The sequence below is a fragment of the Chiloscyllium punctatum genome, chromosome 9, assembly GCF_047496795.1.
Source record: "Chiloscyllium punctatum isolate Juve2018m chromosome 9, sChiPun1.3, whole genome shotgun sequence".
Taxonomy (NCBI): domain Eukaryota; kingdom Metazoa; phylum Chordata; class Chondrichthyes; order Orectolobiformes; family Hemiscylliidae; genus Chiloscyllium; species Chiloscyllium punctatum.
The window spans coordinates 9,766,507-9,789,398 of NC_092747.1; the positions used below are offsets into that span (position 1 = coordinate 9,766,507).

Here is a 22,892-nt window from a genome sequence, read left to right on the forward strand (position 1 = left end):
GCACTGAGTCATGGATGAGAGACTTGTTTAAAAATTTTTAAACATTCTTTCATGGGATGCCTTTCACGGTCAACATTTGCTAATTATCCCTAACTGCCACTGAACTGAGTGGCTTGCTACTGCTTTTGCAAGGGCAGTTGAGTGTGGGTCTGGAGTCACATGTAGGCCCAGATAGGCAGTTTTCTCCTTAAAGAACACTAGTGAGCCAGACAGGTTTTTTTGGACAATCAGCAAAAAGACAAAGAAAGCAGAGAGGGTTATCATGATGACAGGCAGGTGCAGCATGGATGCTAGCATGGGCTATGGGCTGAATGGCCTGATTTTTTGGTCACAATCTAAGGACACAGGTTGAGTCATTGGATCTGAAATGAGAAATTTCTTCACCCAGAGACTGTGGAATTCTCTAACACGCAAGCCAAAGCATTGAATGTTTTCAAAAATAAAGAGTTTGGTATGGGAAGAAAGCAGGAACAGGGGATTGAGTTGGATGATCAGACTGAATGGGGGAACAGGTTTGAAGGGCCAAATGGCTGCTACTGCCCTATTCTCCATTTTAAATGTTCTACAGGCTTCACCTTTTTGTTTTCCTCTCAACAGGGATACAAAATGGATGACCTATTGACCTCCTATATCAGTCAGATGCTGACCTCTATGAACAAGCAGTGGAACACTAAAGCCAGTAAGTGAACTTATTACGACTACTGGATCTGGGCCAACGAGGTGGTCCAACTTTTGAGGCCTGTGGGAAATCCTTGCAGCTGGACAAAAACGTTCTCCACCCAGGTCTGGAGTATGAGAAAGAGCCCTCTGCAAAGTTCTTCCGACAGCAGCCCCTCGAGTGAGGATGACTATTTGTAGTGTGTGTGTTTTGTGTGTGTGCATTTTTTTTGAAACCCTCTATTTTAAGGTGTCTCAAATAGAAAATGACAAACCAAAAGGAAACAGAAAATTAGGGCTTTCAAGCAGGCTTCTTACTTGTGACCTCTTCCTTCGATGAAGGAAATCCAGGCCTACAAAACTGGATTCTTAACTGTGACCTCTTCCCCTGTCAAAGGAAATCCAGGCCTACAAAGTAGGCTTTTAGTGACCTCTCGATCTGAAGAAAGGAAATCCTGGCCAACAGAGGAAGCTTTTTTTTTTGGCAAGTCTTCTACTGCACTCAAATTCTGCTACGTCCTTTTTCAGAAGGAGACAATCCATCTTTGGTTTTGGACTTTTGATACCTGTGATGTAGCTTCTGTGTAGCTGTGGCCCAGATTACCGGCAGCGAGTCAAATCTCGGTGTGGTCATCCTCACTAACTGTAGTAGTGGAGTCAAAATTTTACAGCTGCTCACTGCCTTGCTGTGGCCCATGAATTAGACTCCTGCCTTCAGAAGAATCTGTGGCCAGGCTGGGCACAGTTGTAGCCCCTCCCAATAGAAAGACCCCTGTTTGTATACTGTGTAAAACCCTGTGTCACGACTGGACTCGCTCCAAATGCAAAGGGACTTCTTGCATGTGAGGTGTTCCTTTTCTGTGCCTGCTGTAATCTTACCGCCAAACTCATCTCCTCCTCGTTCCCCCTCCAGCTGTTTCTGTGCACAGCTGATTATTTGAAGTGTGCGTGCATTTTTCTTTCCTAAAGCTGAGAAAACTGACCCCCTCTAAACCAAGGGTGTCTGCCGTGGATCAATGACCAGATTAACCACAGGGTCGTATTATTGTCCCTCTCATTCATTCCCACGTGGGGTTATTCATGAACATGTCACTGCCTCAGCTTGTTCACTTCTCATCTCTAATCTCCACACCAAAATAAAGCACTATTTTAGTCACTTTCCCCCCAACCGGATGTGTTTTGCAGTTCATATGTTGAGGATTGCATTTATCCCTGCTCCCCTTTTCCGTCCCCCGTCCCCACCAAATCCTGCTTGTATGCTTCCGTCCCAGCACCAGAAAATGCACTTTTTTGAAATTTCAGCAAGGTTTTTAACTTGAACCATTTGCGCAACAGGTTTGTGGGAGTTGTCTGATTTGTAATTCTTGTAGTCACCAAGTTTTATAAAACCTAAAATTATTTGTTTTATCACTCTCTGTTGGGTTTGTCCTAAAACTATAGAGCAGTATGTTACTGGCTGGCAGTGAATCTGTCCTTGAGCATATCACAACCGAAATGACGAGGAATGTTCAAGTCTATATGTCTGGAGAGATGGCAAATTGGAGCTTGTTAGGTGTCGAGTCTTCTGTATACTGGCAAAGGCTTCACATCTTAAAAGATCTTTTGGTTTTTCTCTCTCTTGCTCTTTTTTGTTTTGTCCTCCTTCTCGCTCTCTTCCATCCACCTTGGTCTCCCCCACTTCTTGCTCTTGCACTCCCTCCCTCCCCCCTCGCTCTGGCTGTTCTCTTTCCCCAACACCTCTAAGTCTGCTCCCTGTGTCTGCCCTCTCACTCTCCCTCCCTGTGGCTGTTCCCACCCTCTGACTGCTCTCACTCTGTGTTTCAGAGTCAGTCTGGTTTCAGTTCAAATGTTCAGTTCTGGTTTATTCTGTGTCTCTGTGTCTCTGTGTCTCTGTGTCTCTGTGTCTCTGTGTCTCTGTGTCTCTGTGTCTCTGTGTCTCTGTGTCTCTGTGTCTCTGTGTCTCGCAGGATGTGGGAGGGGAGCAGGACTCCTTTCTTTGAGGGTGAGGGGAGGACAAACAGAGAGAGAGAGAGAGAGAGAGAGAGAGAGAGAGAGAGGAAAAAAAATTAAGGTCACTTCACAATGTTCCTTGTGATCCTAAAGCCAGAAAGGGCTGACAACTATCACATGTACCATGGTCACCGTTTCATGAGAGAGACAGTGATTCAGGGGCCAATGAGTGAGCCCCATTAGGGAGCCGGTGACCTGTGCCAGAAGCTTGGACACTACACTGGTACTGAATGGGATTGGTACTTGAGTTTGGGCACATCAAGCGATCAGTGCTGGCCTCTGGTTGGAGTGTGATCTATTCGTGCGCTCTCACTCCCATCCCCCGTACAATGTGAGGATTTGATCAGAACACAGCCGGGCCTGTCCACCACGCACTGGAACCACCTGCAACTCCTGATCACTGCCAGGCCATGATGCCTTGCTTGCTCCAATCAACTGATCTTTAACTGAGGTGAATGGATGTCACTTTGTTTATAAATAATGTCAGCTGAGGCAGTGCTTGCCAATTGGGTGAAGTCCAGTGTTTGTTTTCAATGGAGAACTTGTTGGATTGACTTGTCTCCGCAGGCACTCCCACCAAAGGGAACAAATCCCTTTAGCTCCAAGTGCTGGAGTCCCATTCAATTTTGGGCTCTCACTTACACTGCCACTGTGCCTTTTCTGAACAAAATAAATTCTATTTTAATCACGTATCATTGGTTGTCCTTTGCCTATAGGTTGGGAGTCATTTGGTTAGAAATAAAATAGCTCTGGGTGACTGACTCCCATGTTTTGTAGTTACATTGGCACCGTATAACTCAAACCTTTTTAGAATGATAGTTATTTTTAACCTGCTCTGCGAGTCAGTTTGAGTAGTGGGTGAAAATGTTTGGATTAATCCAACCCTTTTTAAATGACCATTGTTGAGTCATTATGCCATTATCATGAAGGATAATCCATCTGCTCCCCTTAAGTTTTGATTCTCTAACTTCCCAGATCATCAGTGATTCTTTCCCCCCCACCCCCGTCCATGCACCCACGTTCTAACTTCCTTCCATCCTCCCTGTGAACACAGTCACATTGGACAGAAACTGGGGAAACTGCTTTCACAATCAGTTTTGTGTCTCTCTGTGAATAACCACATCCTCCGACAATGCATGGGGTTATGGTTTGGTTTTGTTGAGGTCAAGCAGTTGTTTGGAGGCTGCAGGGGGGTGTTGTTTTCCTCCTGCTGCCGTCTCTGCAGCCGTCCCGTGTCATTGTGTTGTGTTTTGTTTAGACGATCTCCGGGTTTTTTCAGCCCAGCTTGCACTGCCTTGGTTATTGCTGCCAACTCCGTTCCAAAGTGGCTCTCCAGCTCAGGAGATGCTATCTCTCGTTGGGTTTGATTGGCCTTCCCCAAAAAGATCAATAATGATGACCACAAGGGCGCACCACTGAGTCTGTTGCTATTATTGCTAATGTGTTTGCAAATGCTATGGGGCCTCTCTCACTCTGATTGATTGAATGGGATGCTCCCTCTAACATTTCTAACCTTGTGTCAAGTCTTGAGGTTAGCAACCTAGGAGTCAAGAGAGAGATGCAAACATTGTACCTTGCAGGTAAGGCCACATTGGACCTACCTTGACTTGGTATTGGCTATTTAAAGGTGGCCTCTGTGAGATGCCATAGTTCCAGCGCCTGTTATTTTGCTATCTCCTGTCTGGCCCTACTAACCAGGGAAGTAAAGGTACATCTCACCAGAACAGACCTAATAGGATTAGACTGAGAACTGTAAAAACATACAACATAAGTTCTAACCTAAAGTGATTGAATCTGTCCAACGCTGATCTTCTGTGGGGGATTTATTGCCAGTACTTTAGAGTCTGTGTTAAGTGCAAATGCAGTTCTTTTCTGAGTGTGTTACATTTATTTTGTCTGTCTTGCTCCTTTCAAAGAGGGCTGTTTTCATGGGCTGTCATTCTACATGAACTGGGAGCTTGGGGGAAGGAAAAGGTTCATGAGTGACTGTAACACAGTCTCCCTGCCCTTCCCTGTGACATCTCATTGAGATAAAATGCTGCACTTGTGTATTTTCATAAACTTTTATTAAAGGACTTCACTGAGGTGGCAGACTTTATTTTTGCATTGAAACAGAAGGCCAGATGCCACGTCACCAAAATGGCCACCGTTTACATGCCTGGCACTAACTTGGCCTGTCAGCCATCTTTACTTCTCAGATCATTTCCCAACCAGTTCCTGGCCTTGGGTAAGGATTTGACATAACACTGCCCATACTTGTATAATTGTCAAGTGTCGTGTGTTAATGGCAGTGCCTTCACACAGGATGTTTGGAGTTTGCATCGGGGCGTCCACCCTAATGTGTGTGAGAGAAGGGGAGGAGAACAGACAACAGTTGGAGTGATGCTCATATATAATGCAATGAGGGGAGCAGTTGATGGATTTTGACAATGTATTAGCTCATAAAACTCGCAAAAGCACAGTTCCTGAAAGGTTGCTGCTCATGCTCATTCCCCAGTGCTGCTTCTAAAGCCACACAGGAGAGAAGTATAGGACAATGAGCTTGGAATAAACGTCAAAGCTTTTATTTTGTTGTCTCTTTCCCATTCCCCTCCAATGTAGATAAAAGAACCTGTTTGTCTTTGACCACCACTGGTATATGAACAATATATTTGTAAATAATGTTAATAAATGAACTCTTATATTGTGACTTTTTTAAAAAGATGGTGAAACTAGTGTGGATGCATGGTTTGGAGTTAAATGCCAGCTGAAGATAGTGTTTGATTTTTCTCACCTGCCGGGGGTCAGATACACTTGAGTGTCTAATGTCGTGTCTGCAGTTTGCATCTGTTTAAAAAATGTACCACCGGTGTATTAAATACCTCTGTGATCCATTGCCTTTGTTCCTTTGTGTGTCTGTATACATTTATAACTTTTGATGGGATCAGATTTAAGAGGAGTTGGAGAAACTTCTGTGAAATCAGCACGGGCCTGATTCCATCCTGTCTGCTCCACACGTATGCACAAAGCATGTCCATGTGCATTTTTCTGTCAACTTCCATGACTGTTGGTGTTGTCAGTGAGCTGGCTACATGTGGGAATGTAGGAGAGGGATTGGGATATTTTGTCCTTTTCAGACCATTCTGTCATTCAGTGGGCTCAAGGCTTATTTGTGACCTAATACCTCGTGGTTAATTTCCATCTTCATGGGATGGCGGGACAGTGTTACTTGCTCATTCAACAAGTGGTTGGTGAGCAGCTGAAGAAATTGTTGAAAGTCAGATGTTATGTTTGTAGAGGAAGCCAGTAGATGCTGGAGCTGGTATTCTGAGGGGATGAAATTAACTGCGATAGTGAGCTATTTGAACCAAAAAATCAATCTTGTCCATTTATTTATTATAATGTCTATCTTGTTACAAAACACCAATGAAAAGTGTTGAATGTGACGCAAGGCAAAGAATTCTTTTCTCTCCACACTTTGAAGTGCCCAGAATTTCTACATCATTACACTTCAATAGCACAACAAAGGAATAACTGTCCACCATCTCCAAGTCCAAAATGTTTTCGAACCTTCACACATGCCTGGATGGGTGCAATTTCAACAACACTCAAACATTTCACCATCTTGATGTCGATATATATCGCTGTTCCTTCAGCTGTTGCTGGGTCAAAATCCTGGAATTTCCTCTGTAATGACAGGGACTGCAGCAGTTCAAGGAGGAAGCTCGTGCTCAACCTTCTCAAGGGGCAACTAGGGATGGGCCATAAGTGCTAGCCCAGCCAATGGCACCCACAGCCAGGGCAAATGAGCCCACTGGAGTGGCACTCTCTCCATTTAATTAAGCACTTGCCTGCTTCACCCCTTCAAGGGAAAGTTTTGACCTTGGTCTATAGTTTTTTAATTTTAATTTTAACCTATTTGTTCTGATCAGCCTGTCCAGGGATGTTATTGCAGGACTCTGGAGCAGGTAGGACTTGAATCTGGGCTTCCAGGTCCAGAGTAGGGGCACTGCCACAGCATATCAAGAGTGACCCCCCCCCCCCCATTCCTAGTTTGTTTCTTACTGTGTGGATGGATAAATGACCAGAAGGACCATTATGAGGAAAGTATACGGATTGGTTTTGGAGTTGTATATCAACATGGACCTAGTTTGAATTCAGGTTTCCCCTGCTCATTAATGGACCCTCAAGCCAATTAATATTGTAGCTGCTTCATCTTTCCATGTTCTCCAACTGTCCTGGTGTCATTTAAACTCAGTTGTTATCCAGGCCCTTGACCCACTGACTCAGTTATAACTATTATTGACACTATTTGCTGCAGTGTTCTTCAGCCTACTGTTCTGTCTGTTACATTCAGTCTCATGGGTACCATAAGTTTTTACAAACTAGTATTAATCAATGGCTGTCTCTTTCTCTCACAACAAATCGCACCATCTTTGAAGGCGGTGTGTTTCAGACTCGTGCTGTTGTGTTTTTTACATAAATTTTTCTCCATTGTGCTATTAGTAGTTCTATTGTTACAACATGAGGTTAACCCTACCCGCCACCATTAATTTAAACCAGCAATATAGAAAAAATGTACCCTGTGCAGTAATCTGTTAATTCAAGAGGCCAAGAACTATCCCCATAGTCACTATTTAAAGTACCAAAAATTTAAGAACTTGGAGAATAAAGTCCTACATAGTATACTAACTAACAACTATTTACCACTCCTTTCTCTCACCTATCTTTTACTTCCCCCTTTATATAATAGTGGTCCAATAAAACCCCCAATTAAGATTTACCAAAAAATTCAAATTTCAAAGCTATCCAGCTGTCGGGTCTTCTCTTTTTGTATCTTCCTCTAGTTTCTTAGAGGTTTCTGTTTTACCGGTCATTGATTGATAGATAAAGGTACCTTTTTAAGAGAGCTATTCTCCAGGCAGTCTGCATATGTTGGTGGCTTGGCAGTTCTCCTCCGATTTGTTTAATTCCCCAAAGCATTAGCTCATTTCACTGGTGTTAATATTGTCAAAATACCAGATTCAAACTTGATTGGAGTTTAGTATCTTGGGTTGTTTTGTTTGGTCTCGTAGCAACCCAGGTACTGCTAGCTGCTGGAGCAAATGTTAGCAAGCACAGAGTGCTGAAGAATTTAGATTCTAAGTCCTTCACTCTCTTGAAGGTACAGTATACCTCCACACCTTCATAACACTATTCATCTTAAAAGACATCCCCTTGCCATGGGAGACTTTTCTTGCTATCTATTTGATAAATGTTGTGACAGGTATAACAGTGAAGTCTCCATAGTCTTACCAAACCACAGAGCCACTCACTCGATAGAAAGATGACAGCTGGTGGTTTAACCTGAGGGTCACCATGCCTCAGGTGAGCGGATAGGTGAAGAAGTAAAATCTTTGTGGTTACCTCAGCCAGTGTGGGAACTGAACGTGTGCTGTTGGTGCTATTCTATATCATAAACCAGCCATCCAGCCAAGTGAGCTAACGACAAGTATAACAGCATGAGGCAGCTCCTGCTGATTTTGAACATTGATTCCCAAAATCCCTCTAGTGGAGATTTTCCTCACTCCATGATCATAGAATCCCTACACTGCGGAAAGGAGCCATTCGGCCCATCAAGTCTGCACCAACCTTCCAAATAGCATCTTCCCCCAAATACTTCTACCTCTGTAATCCCATGTAGCTCATGGCTGACACGCCTAGCCTGCACATCCCAGTGCACTATGGAGCAATTTAGCATGGCCAATCCTAATAACCTAAACATCTTTGGGCTCATGGAGTGGGGTGAAACAGTGGCACTGTGGGGATTTTTTTCTTTATTCATCACAGGGTGAGAGTATTGCTGGCTAGGCAGCATTTATTGTCCATCCCTAATTGCCCAGAGGGCAGTTAAGGGTCAAACACATTGCTGTGGGTCTGGAGTCCTATGTAGGCCTGACCAGGTAAGGATGGCAGATTTCCTTCCCTAAAGGACATTAGTGAACCAGATAGGTTTTTCCATCAATCAACAATGGATTTATGGTCATTATTAATTCCAGACATTCATTGAATTCAAATTCCACCATCCAGCGTGCATGGGGTTCAAACCCAGAACATTTCCCAGGTCTCTAGATTAACAGTCCAGTCCATTCATTCCTGATGAAGGGCTTTTGCCTGAAACGACAATTTTCCTGCTCCTCGGATGCTGCCTGACCTGCTGTGCTTTTCCAGCACCACTCTAATCTAGACTCTGATTTCCAGCATCAGTAGTCCTCACTTTTGCCAAGTCCAGTGATAATGCCACTAGGCCATCGCCTCTCTTGTTGCTGCATTATTAAGCTAGAGGCTAATGTTCTGGGACATGGTTTCAAATCCCACTGCTGCATCCTTTAGAATTTTATTCCAATTAATGTATCTGGAATTTAAAACTCCTAATGGGGGTGACTGTGTGAAACCATCGTTAATTGTTGCAATAACACGTCTGGTTGTTTTCAAGTGAAGGGATGGTAATTCCAGATCTACAGGCTAGTCCAGAGGGCCATTATCATTTTTTTTAATTATTTAACCTATTTGTCTAATTGGCCTGTTCAGAGATGTTACTACACGCTTTTGGAGCAGTTGGAACTCTCCATCCAGCAGTAGGGACATTACCACTGTGCTACAAATGACTCCTAGCAATATCATTGTGTTATAATGGCTTGGTGATGCCCCCTGTAGGGATGGGCAATAGGGATGTACAAACCATGAGCACCAAGACACATGCATAGCCAAGATAACCGGTAATCTTGAATTTTCATTTTATTTTTAAATAAAACACTAACTGCCCCCATTTCTTCCTCACCACCCTCTGCCCCCTCCCATAGCTGAACTCCACAGTTGCATGTAGCTATTAAGATTGAACACAAGTCACAAAGGTAGTGGAGAAAGTTCCAGGGTTTAACTGCGGGTGCTGAAGATCCGGTGAAGCTGGAAGGATTCACCCACTGACATGGCCGACTCTTCACTGCCTCCTCCAAGTGGCATGGTTAGCCAGTTCCTCACCTATTGCGCCATCTCCTCGTGAGCCACGTAAGAGATGAGCGAATGAGGTCAGCCTTGTCAGCGACTCTCGCGTCTCGAGATCGAATTGAATCACTAGTTCGATTCATTGGGTCCTCAATCAGTCTGAGCACAATGAGGGAACTCTTCCTGCAAGTGGACTCCCAAAGCCAGCGACACTGGGGAAAGGATGCAGGTGGACATCACTCTGTAGCTACTTGTCTGCACAGCCCGCTGCCTTTCCTTATGTACTTGGGATCGTACCATTCCTCCTCCCTTCCACCACCATCTCCACCCCCGCAACTACACCCTGACAACATCTTCCATTTATTTTCCAACCGCTGGTCAGGCAAGGCCAATGGCATCTGATGTGGGTGTTGTGTTCGACACTCTGTCACCACAGTAGTCAGCTTCTTTGGAAATGGACCAGACGTTGTTCATTTCTGAAACACACAGAATTGTGAAAATTGAATCAGACTCCGCGTCACGTGGGGAGTTTGATCTAGATTTTCATTAAGCAGATGAAAAATGCTTGTTTTAGTAGGTGGAAACTAAAACCCAGTGAAAGGCCATTTGTTCCACCTGACCTATACTGATATTTCTAAAGCTCCCCAAGGGGTTTCAGATCTTGGACAGTGGGTACTTGTGCCTATTTCTGGGCCAAAGCGCTCCAGGTTCAAGACCCACGTTAGAGTTGGATGGCCATAGGTTGTACCATCTCTGGGTAAACTGATTATCAGCCTGCTAACCTTTGACCTATGCTTGACCAAACTCTCTCGCCCTCCTAACCAAGCAACTCTGTGATCACCTTCATCTTTGTTGTTCCAAACAGCTGCACAAGTGCTTTGGAAAAGCACATGAACAATTTCCTGTTCACATCCCTCTGCCAATTATTTTCTCTATTTCTGGGGTCTCCCTGTCTGTACTGATTAGCTGTGGACTGTGCCAATCAATATTTCTCCAAACTATATTGTTTCCAAAGTTTACCCTAAGAACAGAATTGTTTGGCTCAGTAACTCCTTAATCCTGCTTTGGTAGAGATACAGCATGGAAAATACAGCTTGGAAATAGACCATTCGGCCCAACCAGACCATTCTAGCATTTATACTTCAGTCTAGCCTATTCTCATCCATCTGTATCTGGGCTATTGGCATTAACTCTCCAGTCCCTTCTCCCTTATTGAGCCTCCCTTTAGATACACTTGCACCATTTCCCTCAACTGCTACCTGACATAAGTTCCAAGTTCTCATGACACTCTCGGATTCAGAGATCCTGATCTTTAGATCGCATAGCTTGGTCCTCCTATGTCCAGCTCCATCACACACACTCATGTTTGCTCCATCTCAGCTCATTGGCTGCTGATATTGTTACTTGTGATTCTGTTACCTCTGAAACCCCAACTGCGGTCCTGACTGGTTCCTCAGCTCGAAACACTTAAACCTAACCAACTGCTCCATGAACGTAATGTCAGCCAACATAGCCTCCCTGACTCTTAACTCGCACCAAGTCCCTGTTCTCCCATCATCCCTATGCTCACTGATCAGTGCTGGCTATCCATCAAGAAACAACTTTACTTTAAAATTCACCCTTTGTTCCAATCCATCCGTGAGATCACTCCCTCCTTGGCTCTTACCTGTCCTCCAACCCCACACCATACAATCTAATCCTGGTCTCTTGTGCAGTCTCGGATTTAAGAGTCCAATTGTTGGTGGCTGTGCCTTTGGCTGCCTGGGCCTGGACCTCTGCCATTCCCTGCCTGCACCTCTCTTTAACACGTTCCTTAAAAGCAAGGTGCCTGAGCAGGTTTTTGGTCAACTAGCCTCATATTTCCTCATGTGACGTGGCAACACACTATTTTGTTACATAGAATTCCAACAGTGTGGAAGCAGGTTATTCAGCCCATCGAGTCCACATCCACCCTCCAAAGTGCATCCCACCCCGATCCATCCACCCACCCACCCCTACCCCCTCACCCTGCATTTCCCATTGCTAGCCTGCACAACATGTAGCATAGCCAATCCAGCTAACCTGCACATCTTTGGACTGCAGGAGGAAACAGGAGCACCCAGAGGAAATCCACACAGGCACAGGTAAAACTCCATACAGACCGTCACCTGAGGGTGGAATCAAACATGGATCCCTGGCACTGTAAAAACCACTTGCCACCCCTTTTTGCCTATGAAACAGTCTAATTTACACTGGCATGGTGGCTCGATGGTTAGCACTGCTGCCTCACAGCACCAGGGACCGGGTTCGATTCTAGTCTCGGGTGACTGTCCATGTGGAGTTTGCATGTTTTCCCTGTGTCTGCATGGGTGTGCTCCGGTTTCTTCCCACAGTCCAAAGATGTGCAGGCTGGGTAAATTGGCCGTGCTAAATTGCCCATAGTGTCCAGGGATGTGTAGGTTAGGTGTGTTAGTCAGGGGAAATGTAATGTAGAGTGTCAGCGTAGGGGAATGAGTCTGGGTGGGATACACTTCGTAGGGTCAGTGCAGACTCGTTGGGCCGAATGGCCTGATTCCACACAGCAGCGATTCTATGACTACCTTAAAAGTGTCATCTAAATGTAAAATTATTGTTGTTTTCAAGACATTTCTTCCACCTTCCCTCCTCTTCCAGAAGGTTCTACTCCTGCTCCTTCGTGATGGAGCAACTTGAAAATTGTTATGCCCATTTATCATATTTGCCTAAAGTCTCCATTATCTCTCCACAGCCAGCTCTGATCCTGAAAACCCTCAGCAATTGCTGCTGTATTCCATGTTCAGTCTCTTGTGAATCCTACTCCTCTTCCCACCAGTTCCCTCCTCCTCCTCAATCTCTAGAATTTTCTCGGTGAGCTTTTCCAACCCATCTCCTGGATTTCCTGTCCTAATGACACTGTGGGTCAGCTTGCAACAGGTGGACTGCAGTGGTTCAAGAATGGCAGCTCACCACCACCATCGCTGGGGCAGTTAGGGATGGGCAATAAACGCTGGCCCAGGCACCACTCATTTCATGAGGGCAAATCCTCCTTAAAATCTCTACCTCTTTAAGTAACTTTTGGTCGCTTGTGTTATCTGGTTCCATTTTAGTACAGTGAAAGGCATCAGATAAAGGTACGCTGCTGTTTTTGATACAGACCTGTTTGGAACTTGCTATAAACCAGGTTATCGCTGCCACTTCTCTCATACGGGAAGCATGGCAATCCGTTCTCTCTCCACCTGAAATAAAACAAAGCCAAGGAAACTGGACTTATACTCAATGAAAAGCCGCTTGCACTTTCCCAACAGTTGTGTTGGTAACTTTTCTATTTACAGTTAGAAGAAATTTACAACCCCAAAGTATTCCGAAATCCGTTCACTGTGGCCTCTGCGCTCGGTGAGGCTCTACCCAAGGTGTGCCACCTCTGAGCCAGGAGGCTGGGTTCAAGTCCCACCAGAGGAGCGAGGGATTAGAATTTTACTACAGTGGGCTGTAGAAATACCAAAACATAAAAACTCAATGAGTTCCAAACATTGGGGCAAGATGAAGATACAGCAGAAGATTCTTGGCTGAATCTGATTGAAGTACCTTCACAGAGGCCGGTATCCCATCACCAAGTCACCCTTTATTTACACGTGGAAAGTCCTTGACACTGATCCAGCTTCCTCAGAGCCAGCTCTCAGAGTGTGGGGAGCAGACTTAGCTGTGTCAATCCCATTGAACTGATTGGCGGGGGTGGGGAGGGCAAGGCTTGAGCAATGCTGCCGGTCCCTTACACCCAATGGGTATCTGCTCAGAAACAAACCCTGACACAGAGGGTTTGCCTAGTCTTCTGAATGGGGAGCAGACTTTTTTTTTCTGTGTACCATTTTCATTCTGTAGACTAGAGATTAAGCAGGACACTATTGCAATGATTGTCCTGCAGGCTAAACATGCTAGTTGAGTCTTTCATGGTACTCAGGAAGGATGTACCGTTTCTACAGCACACCATTCTGCCCCACCCCAACCCTGCCCCTGTCCGCCCTCACCCCTGCCCTCTGCCCCGGAAATTGATTGTTATCGAATTTAAGAGTGTAATGATGACAATGGATCGATTGTTGATTATCAGAAAAACCCATCCGGTTCACACATGCTGGAAAAACACAGCAGGTCAGGCAGCATCCGAGGAGCAGGAGAAGCTATGTTTCGGGCATAAGTCCTTCATCAGGAACCCAGCTGAAAAGCTTCAGGGCAGAGGAAGGGAGTTGTATGTGGGGGGGTGTGGGGGGTGTGGGGGGGGGGTGGGCGGGGGTTACAGTGAGAGAGGTACTCACTGAGATCTTTGTAGAGAGAGGAGGGGAGCTTATTCAAGGTAGGCTTCCTTGGAAGAGGTTACACAGTCAGGTGGAAATCAACTAGGAGAAAGTGGAGGACTGCAGATGCTGGAGGTGCGAGTCGAGAGTGTGGTGCTGGAAAAGCACAGCAGGTCAGGCAGCGTCCGAGGAGCAGCAGAATCGATGTTTCGGGCAAAAGCCCTTCATCAGGAATCCTCCTGCTCCTCAGATACTGCCTTGACAGCTCCTCGTTTGTATGTTCATGTGTGCACACCTGCTCATTGCGGCATGGCCTCAGAGTCGGAACGCTGTGATTTCCAAAACCATTCTAGGGATTTGAGGGCACAAACCTGTCGGATAAAGGCTGTAACTGCCCTCTCAGGTGCCTGTACAGGAAACCTTTAACCCCTCAATCTTGGTCATTGTCACACTGTGCTTGTGGGATCTTGCTTTGCTTTGGGCATGTCCTGACTGGGCCTACTGGAAATGTTTCTTTCTTTATCCTTAAATACAGGATGGTCACGAAAGGCGACATTAGCAGCCCAATCCACACCCCGAGAGCAATAAGAGGATGTTTCTCAGAATGCTGCCTGGATTAGGGTGTATTAGCAACAAAGAGAGATTGGACAGACTGAGATTGTTTTTACTAAACCGTCAGATGCTGAACAGGGGGAGGGGGGGGTGTTTATAAAGTCATGAGGGGCACGAATAGTCAAGGTCTTTTCTGCAGGGTAGGGGAATCCAAAACTAGAGGGCATTGGTTTCAGGTGAGAGGGAAAAGATTTAAGAGAGTCATAAGGGGCAATATTTTCACGCAGTGGGTGGTGCACGTATGGAATGAGCTGCCAGAGGAAGTGGTGGAGGCTGGTACAATTATAACATTTAAGAGGCATCTGGGTGGGTATATGAATAGGAAAAGTTTAGAGGGATGTGGTAAAAACAAAGACTGCAGATGCTGGAAACCAGATTCTGGATTAGTGGTGCTGGAAGAGCACAACAAGTTCAGGCAGCATCTGAGGAGCAGCAAAATCGACATTTCGGGCAAAAGCCCTTCATCAGGAAGAGAGGCAGAGAGCCTGAAGGGTGGAGAGATAAGTGAGAGGAGGGTGGGGGTGGGGAGAAAGTAGCATATGGGCCAAGTGCTGGCAAATGGGACTAGATTAATTTAGGATAGCTGGTCGGCATGGAGGAGATTAACCGAAGGGTTTGTTTCTGTGCGGTACAGTCCTTGTATTCGATGATAGAAGTGTATAAAATTATGAGAGGGATGGACAGGCTGATTAGGCAGGCTTTTTTCCAGAGTGGAAATGTCGAGAGGGTGTAGGTTTAAAGTGAGAGGGGGAAAGTTTAGAGGAGATGTGCGAGGCGAATCTTTCACGCTGTTCCTGCAACATAGCTGCTAGGGAAGGTGGTAGAAGCAGATACAAGAGCAACGTTTAAGAGGCATTTCGACAGACACATGGACAGACTCCTCCCAGCCTGGTTATACTCTCTCCCACCCTCTTCCATCAGGCAGAGAGACAAAAGTTTGTATACGCATAGATTCAAGAACAGCTTCTTCCCGCTGTTATCAGACTTTTGAATGGATTCTCTTTAATGTAGGAATTGATCTCTCTTTGCACTTTCTCATCTTCTTGAACACTGCACCCTGCACTCTGCCCTGTTACCCTGGTGCACATGTGTAGTATAATCTACCTGTAAAGCACAGAAAACAACACTTTTCACTGTGACATTGGTACACGTGACAGTAATAAATCAAATCAAATAGAGGGATACAGACCATGTGCAGGGTTTAGTTTAGAATGACATTATGTTCAACACAGATGGGCCAAAGGGCCTGTTCCTATGCTATTGTGACACATTAAATAAATTCAGCGTATAAAGATAATATTGCCATTGTCCTGCTCACTCAGTAGGGAGAGATGACTGATGCTGGTTTAACCTGAGGATTACCAGATTAGAGGTGAGGGAAGAATCTGTTATGCTAACCTCAGCCAGTGCTGGGAATTAAACCTATACTGTCGGTGTCACTCTACGTTGTGAGCCAGCTATCCAGCCAACTGAGCTAACCTGATATCAGCAAGCACTTACCAATTGAAGGTGAATATTATTAGGATCAATGCGGCTGATACAACATCTGCTGAAATCCACATAGTTCTGTACTGAGAAGGGGTCTGGATGGAACAATAAAAATAAAGTCAATGCTTTAAGATGCTCCCATTTGTGCCTTCTTGAGTATGTTCAGTTCCAGGAACCACATCCCAGCAAGTATGTAGGAAATGGTGGAGGGGCATCAACGATTCATCAGGATAATACCAGCTCAAATATGGTTAAAATGTCTTGATGACTAACATCAGAATAGGCTTGTATTCAGCTGAATGTAGAAGGTTATGGAGTAATTTTTAATGTTAGCTCGTGGGATAGGGGTGTCACTGTCTGAGCCAATATTTATTGCCCATCCCTAGGTTCTCTTTAAGAAGGTGGGGGTGAGCTGCCTTCTTGAATCACTGCAGTCCACATGCTGTAAGTGAACCCACAATGCCCTTAGGGAGGGAGTTCCACGATTTTGAGCCATCGACATTGAAGGATTTAATGTGTGGTGTTTAGAACATCGAAGTTGTTAACAGAGTGACCCTGATTGCATTACAGAGTTACAAAAGACTCATACTATGCCAAAAAGAGCAGCTATTCCAAACTTGCTGTGTCTCATACTCATCAGGGCAAATGCAAGAATGCTAAATTTCAAAAGGTCATAACAATCTAGACTGCAAAATGGACGGGTATTCATTGGTTGACTAAGTCCCTCTTATTGGCTGAGGCATTGGGGAGCTATAGGCTCCGTAGTTTTCCAGGTAAGTCACAGGAAGGGGCAAAGCTCAAAGATATTCCTTTTGTTTGGAGGCAAGGGTCACTGCACAGGTCATTTCTAGCCCCCCTGGTATTTGGGGAACCTGTCATTCAGCCCCTCTCTGCAGAGATTGCTACCCGGATTCTAGTGTCATTTTCAGGACAAAGGAACGGGAAGAGGCCATTCAACCCCTCTAAACCAGTTTGCCCTTCAGTGAGATCATGGCTGGTGTCTGTTCAGAATCCATTTACAGGTCGTAATGTGTGTTTCATTAATGTGAACTCGCTGTAATGTGATTGACGGATTGGGGAAACTGTTCCTAAAGCGCAAACTTTTAAAGCGTGTATTGGTTTGAACACGATTCCAGCCCCATTAGTGTAAATGGTGCTGCTATTCCATGATTTTCTTATAACATGGGATTAGAACTACCGTATTATAGCAGAACTGACTGTACTTGTCTTCCCTTAATAAACTCTGCAATAGTCCTCTCACACTAATAAATGTTCACAGTTAGTGTTCTCCCGCTGTAGCCATGGGATTGGTGAACAATACAGGCATTTGCTCACAGTAATTTGACAGGAAGATGGGGAAACTATTCCAAGCAGGAAAGCCAGGTATTATAAAGTCATAGAGTAATACAGCACAGAAACAGACTCTTCAGTCCAACTCATCCATGCTGACCAGATAATATAATTTGATCTAGTCCCATTTGCCAGCACTTGGCCCATATCCCTCCAAACCCTTCCTAATCACATACCCATCTAGGTGCCTTTGAAATGTTGTAATTGTACCAGCCTCCACCACTCATTCCATACCCGTACCACCCTCTGCGTGAAAAAGTTGCCCCTTAGGTCCCTTTTATATCTTTCCGCTCCCGCCCTAAACCTATGCCCTCCAGTTCTGGACTCCCCCACTCCAGGGAAAATACCTTGTCTATTTCTCTTATCCATGTCACTCATGGTTTTATAAATCTCTATAAGGTCACCCCTCAGTTTCTGACAGTCCAGTTAAACAGCCCCAGCCTGTTCAGCCTCTCCCTGTAGCTCAAACCCAGCAACATCCTTGTAAATCTTTTCTGCACCCTGTCAAGTTTAGCAACATCTTTTCTATGGCAGGGAGAACAGAACTGAACACAGTATTCCAAAAACGTTGGTGTGATGGAGGGATGACCTACCATTAGAAACCAGGGCCAGTGGAGTTCCTTCAGCTGCTGTGGAGCGTTGGTGATGACAGAATGGGCACCTGAGCACCACACCAAAGAAAAGAGCCACAACTCACTCACAACATAGAGGTTGGTGCTGATGTTGGCAGCTGCATACATTCTGCATCCGAAAGAAAGACACTGATCAAAAATAATTTCCCTTTGCTTAAAACAACCCCTCAACTTACAGCAACAAGCTGGCTGAATCCCAGAATCGTCATGGGGAAGAAGGAGGCCATTCAGTCCTTCACATTTGCACTGGCTCCCTGAGCATCTTGACTTAGACCCACCCTTGCAATGTCACTGGAATCCAACACGTTGTTTCTATTTAAGTAACCATCCAATGCCCCTCTCGAATGCCTCAACTGAACCTGCCTCCACCACGTTTCCAGGCAGAACGTTCTACACCGTAACCATTCACTGAATGAAAATGGTTCTGCCATATCACATTGGCTTCTTTTGTATTCGATTGGTTAAGCAATAACAAAGGGGTGGTTTCGTTACGACACGATGGGTTCTAATGCAACGAAATATGAAGGATTGAAAGTGGCCTTTATCTGCTTCCGTATAAAATCAAATCAGGCAGCCCTCTGACCAGACCCAGTAAGAGGTAACATTGGTCTGCCCATCTCTCCTGCTGTTAGTTCTCAGTCTGCGTAACTAAAATGGTACAAAATTTCTACTCTTTTTATTCTCTTGGGTGATGTGGGTGTCACTGGCAGGACCTGCATTTATTGCCTCTTGAGAAGGTGGTGGTGAGCTGCCTTCTTGAACCGCTGCAGTCTATGTGCTGTAGGTGGGCCCCTTAGGGAGGGAATTCCAGGATTTTGGCCCAGTGACACTGAAGGAACAGCAACACATTTCCAAGTCAGGTTGGTGAGTGACTTGGAGGTGATGTTACACGGGGTGATGTTCCCATGTATCTGCTGCCCTTGCCCTTCAATCTGAATGTGACCATGGGTTTGGAAGGTGCTGTCTAAGAATCTTTGGTGAATATCTGCAGTGCATCTTGTAGATAGTACACACTGCTGCGACTGAGAGTTGGTAGTGGAGGGAATGGATGTTTGTGGATGTGGTGTCAATCAAGTGGACTGCTTTGTCCTGGAAGGTGTCAAGCTTCTTGAGTGTTTTTGGGGCTGTACCCATCCAGGCAAGTGGGGAGTATTCCATCACACTCCTGACTTGTGCCTTGATGGATTTTGGGAGTCAGTTACTCACTGCAATATTTCTAGTTTCCGACCTGCTCTTACACCCTTAACATTTATATGGGAGAAAGTGAGGACTGCAGATGTTGGAGGTCAGAGTCAAAAAGTGTGGTGCTGGAAAAGCACAGCTGGTCAGGCAGCATCTGAGGAGCAGGAGAGTCGACGTTTCGAGCATAAGCTCTTCATCAGGAATAATATTTATATGGCTAGGCCACTTCCGTTTCTGGTCAATGGAAACCCCAGGATGTTGATAATGGGTGTTTCAGTAATGGTAATGCCATTGAATAACAAGGGGTGATGGTTAGATTGTCTCTTATTGGAGATGGTTAATACTTGAAGTCTGTGGGCACAAATGTTACTTGCCCAAGCCTGGATATTGTCCAGATTTTATTGTACTTGGACAAGGTCTGCTTCAGTATCTGAGGAGTTGGAACTGGTGAACCTGATGAAGGGGCAGCACTTAGAAAGCTTGAGATTTCAAATAGGCCTGTTGGACTATAACCTGGTGTCATCTGACTTGTGAGCTTGTTAAAAGATGTGATAAGAGTGTAAATTGTTGCTAACCTGATCTCTTTGCTGGAAATCTCACTGTAGCGTATGTTGAGTTTGTCAATTTTGTCCTCCTGTAACTCTTTGATGGGCTTCTTTCCTCCGTGAATGTGCACAAATCCAGGCATCATCTGCTGCACAAATGATCTCATAGCATTGGGCAACCAGAGAACCTGCAACAAATAATAGGAAATATCCTGTGAACTTTAACCCCATCTAACCGTGTGGCAATTTCTCCACTGCCACCACAGTTAGAAAAATTAGGGTGGATCTCAGAGAAATGGATCAAATTCTAACAGATCTAGACAAGATTAAATGCAGGAAGCATGTTCCCAATAACCAGGGAGTCCAGATCAAGGGATATGGGGTAGACCATTTAGGACTGAGATGAGGAGACATTGCTTCATCCAGAGAGTGGAATTCTCCGCCTCAGAAAGCAATTGAGGCTAAAACTTTGAATGTTTTTAAGAAGGAGTTAGATTTCATTCTTAGGGCTAAAGGGGTGGGGAGAACGCAGGAACAGGGACTGGGTTGGATGGTCATCTTGAATGGTGGAGTAGTATACATAAGTAGGGTCAATACAGACTTGTTTGGCCAAAGGGCCTGTTTCCAAACTTGTAGGGATTATATGATTCTATGATAAACACAGTGGCTACAAGAGCCAGTCAGAGGCTAGGAATGCTGCAGCAAGTAACTCCCCTCCTGACTCCCCAAAACCTGTCCACCATCTACAATCAGAGGAGTGTGTGATGGAATACTCCGCACTTGCCTGGATGAGAACACCATAAAACCCATCTCTTTTCCACCTCTCTCCAGTCCCGAAGAAGGGTCACCTGACTCAAAACATTAACTCTGTTTTCTCTGTCCACAGATGTCACTGGTCCAGCTGAGTTTCTCTAGCAATTTCTGCTTCCAAAAGTTGTTTTTAATCAACCTGTTACAACACACACTCTAGAGCAAGTGGGACTTGAACCAAAACAAGTTGACCCAGAGGTCAGGACATCACCACTGCAGCAAAAGAAACCTCTCTACTGCATGTTAGTGGGCTAGGTAATCTGGCACTGATGAGGGACTACAGACAGATTAATGCCTTGCGGGAATGCAAGAACAGGAGCTTTTTGATGGGATATTGAGAAGATCAGGATTATGTTCTCTGGGGTTAAAGGAATGAGAGGTGACTATTGAAAAATATCAGGTTCAAAGGGACCTGGAGGATACATACTGAGATGTTAAAGAGCAACAATCCACAGAGTCTAGTGCTCTCCATTTTGGATTGAGATGGGGTGGCATGGTGGCTCAGTGGTTAGCACTGCTGCTTCACTGTGCCAGGGACCTGGGTTTGATTCCAGCCTCAGGTGACTGGCTGTGTGGAGTTTGTACATTCTCCTGTGTCTGCAGGAGTTTCCTCCCACAATCCAAAGGTGTGCAGCTTAGATTGGCTGTTCTAAATTGTCCATAGTGTCCAGGGATGTGCAGGCAAGGTGGGTTAGCCATGGGAAATACAGGATTACAGGGATAAAGTAAGGGAATAGGTCTGGGTGGGATGCTCTTCAGAGCATTGGTGTGGACTTGATGGGCCAAATGGCCTGCTTCCACACTGTACGGATTCTATCTTTAACAAAGCATTGTGAACTTCTTAATTTTCTACATCACAAAGCTATAGGAACAAAGGGAATTAAAGGATATGGGGATATGTGGGAAGTTGGAATTGAACAATACAGTCATACATACATACAGATGTACAGCATGGAAACAGCCCCTTTGGTCCAACCCGTCCATGCCAACCAGATATCCTAAGCTACTCTAGTCTCTTTGGCCAGCACTTTGCCCATATCCCTCCAAACCTTCCCATTCACATACCCATCGAGCTGCATTTTAAATGTTGCAATTGTACTACCCTCCACCACTTCCTCTGACAGCTCATTCCATTCACGAACCACCCTCTGAGTGAACAAGTTGCCCCTTAGGTCTCTTTCATATCTTTCCCCTCTCACACTAAACCATGTGCCCTCTAGTTCTGGGCTCCCCCACCCCAAGGAAAAGACTTTGCCTATTTACCCTATCCATGCCCCTCATGATTTTATAAACCTCAATAAGGTCACCCCTCAGCCTCTGATGCTCCAGGGAAAACAGCCCCAGCTTATTCAGCCTCTCCCTATAGCTCAAATCCTCTAACCCTGGCAACCTCCTTGTAAATCTTTTCTGAAACCCTTTCAAGTTTCACAACATCCTTCTGATAGGAAGGAGACCAGAATTGCACGTGGTATTCCAAATGTCTATACTCAAAACTCTGACCAATAAAGGAAAGCATACCAAACACTGCCTTCATTATCTTATCCACCTGCCACTCTACTTTCAAGGAACTACAAACCTGCACTTCAAAGTCTTTTGTTCAGCAACTCTCCCTTGGACCTGACCATAAAGTGCACAAGTCCTGCTAGAATTTGCTTTCCCAAAATGCAGCACCTTGCGTTTATCTAAATTAAACTCCATCAAGTGGAATAGAATTGATGGTTTTGGGGTGTTTTTGATGAAGAGGCACTGAATTGGTTCAGACTATATTCACTGGAGTTTAGAACAATGAAGGGGATCTCACAAAAATCTTTAAAATTCTAACAGGACCAAACAGGGTAAACACAGGAAGGATGTTCCTGAGGATTGGAGAGTCCAGAACCAGGGGTCACAGGTTAAGGACATGGAGTAGACAATTGAGGACTCAAGATTAGAGTGGTGCTGGAAAAGCCCAGCAGGTCAGGCAGCATCCGAGGAACGGGAAAATCAATGTTTCGGACAAATGCCCTTCATCAGGAATGATGAAGGGCTCCTGCCCGAAACATCAATTTTCTGCTGTGTTTTTCCAGCACCACTCTAATCTTGACTCTGATCTCCAGCATCTGCAGTCCTCACTTTTGCCCACTGAGGAATCAGATGAGTAGAAACTTCTTCACCCACAGATTGGAATTCTCTGCCACAAAAGTGATCGAGGCCAAAACATTGAATGTATTCAAGAAGGAATTAGGTGTAGCCCTTAGGGCTAAAGAGATTAAAACCATATAGAAAGACGACAGGAACAGGGACTGAGTTGGATGATCAGCCCTGATCATATTGAATGGTGGAACAGGCTCGAAGGGCTGAATGGCCTACTCCTGCTC

General features: G+C 45.1%; 2 protein-coding genes across 10 annotated transcripts in view; one reads left to right on the top strand and one right to left on the bottom strand.

Moving 5' to 3' along the window:
- myo7aa (myosin VIIAa) overlaps positions 1 to 22,892 on the top strand; it is a 268,705-nt gene that overhangs the window by 244,125 nt on the left and 1,688 nt on the right. For all 3 annotated transcript variants that reach the window (XM_072576845.1, XM_072576843.1, XM_072576844.1), the window contains one exon: positions 598 to 679. In XM_072576845.1, coding sequence (XP_072432946.1) covers positions 598 to 679 — 82 coding nt within the window. The remainder of the gene's footprint in view (positions 1 to 597; positions 680 to 22,892) is intronic.
- gdpd4a (glycerophosphodiester phosphodiesterase domain containing 4a) overlaps positions 9,408 to 22,892 on the bottom strand; it is a 90,263-nt gene continuing 76,778 nt past the window's right edge. For all 7 annotated transcript variants that reach the window (XM_072576848.1, XM_072576847.1, XM_072576852.1 and 4 more), the window contains exons 12-16: positions 19,756 to 19,913; positions 17,960 to 18,107; positions 16,029 to 16,111; positions 12,784 to 12,863; positions 9,408 to 10,106 (exon numbers count right to left, since the gene is read on the bottom strand). In XM_072576848.1, the coding sequence (XP_072432949.1) occupies positions 10,009 to 10,106; positions 12,784 to 12,863; positions 16,029 to 16,111; positions 17,960 to 18,107; positions 19,756 to 19,913 (567 nt within the window). In that variant the 3' untranslated portion in view covers positions 9,408 to 10,008. The remainder of the gene's footprint in view (positions 10,107 to 12,783; positions 12,864 to 16,028; positions 16,112 to 17,959; positions 18,108 to 19,755; positions 19,914 to 22,892) is intronic.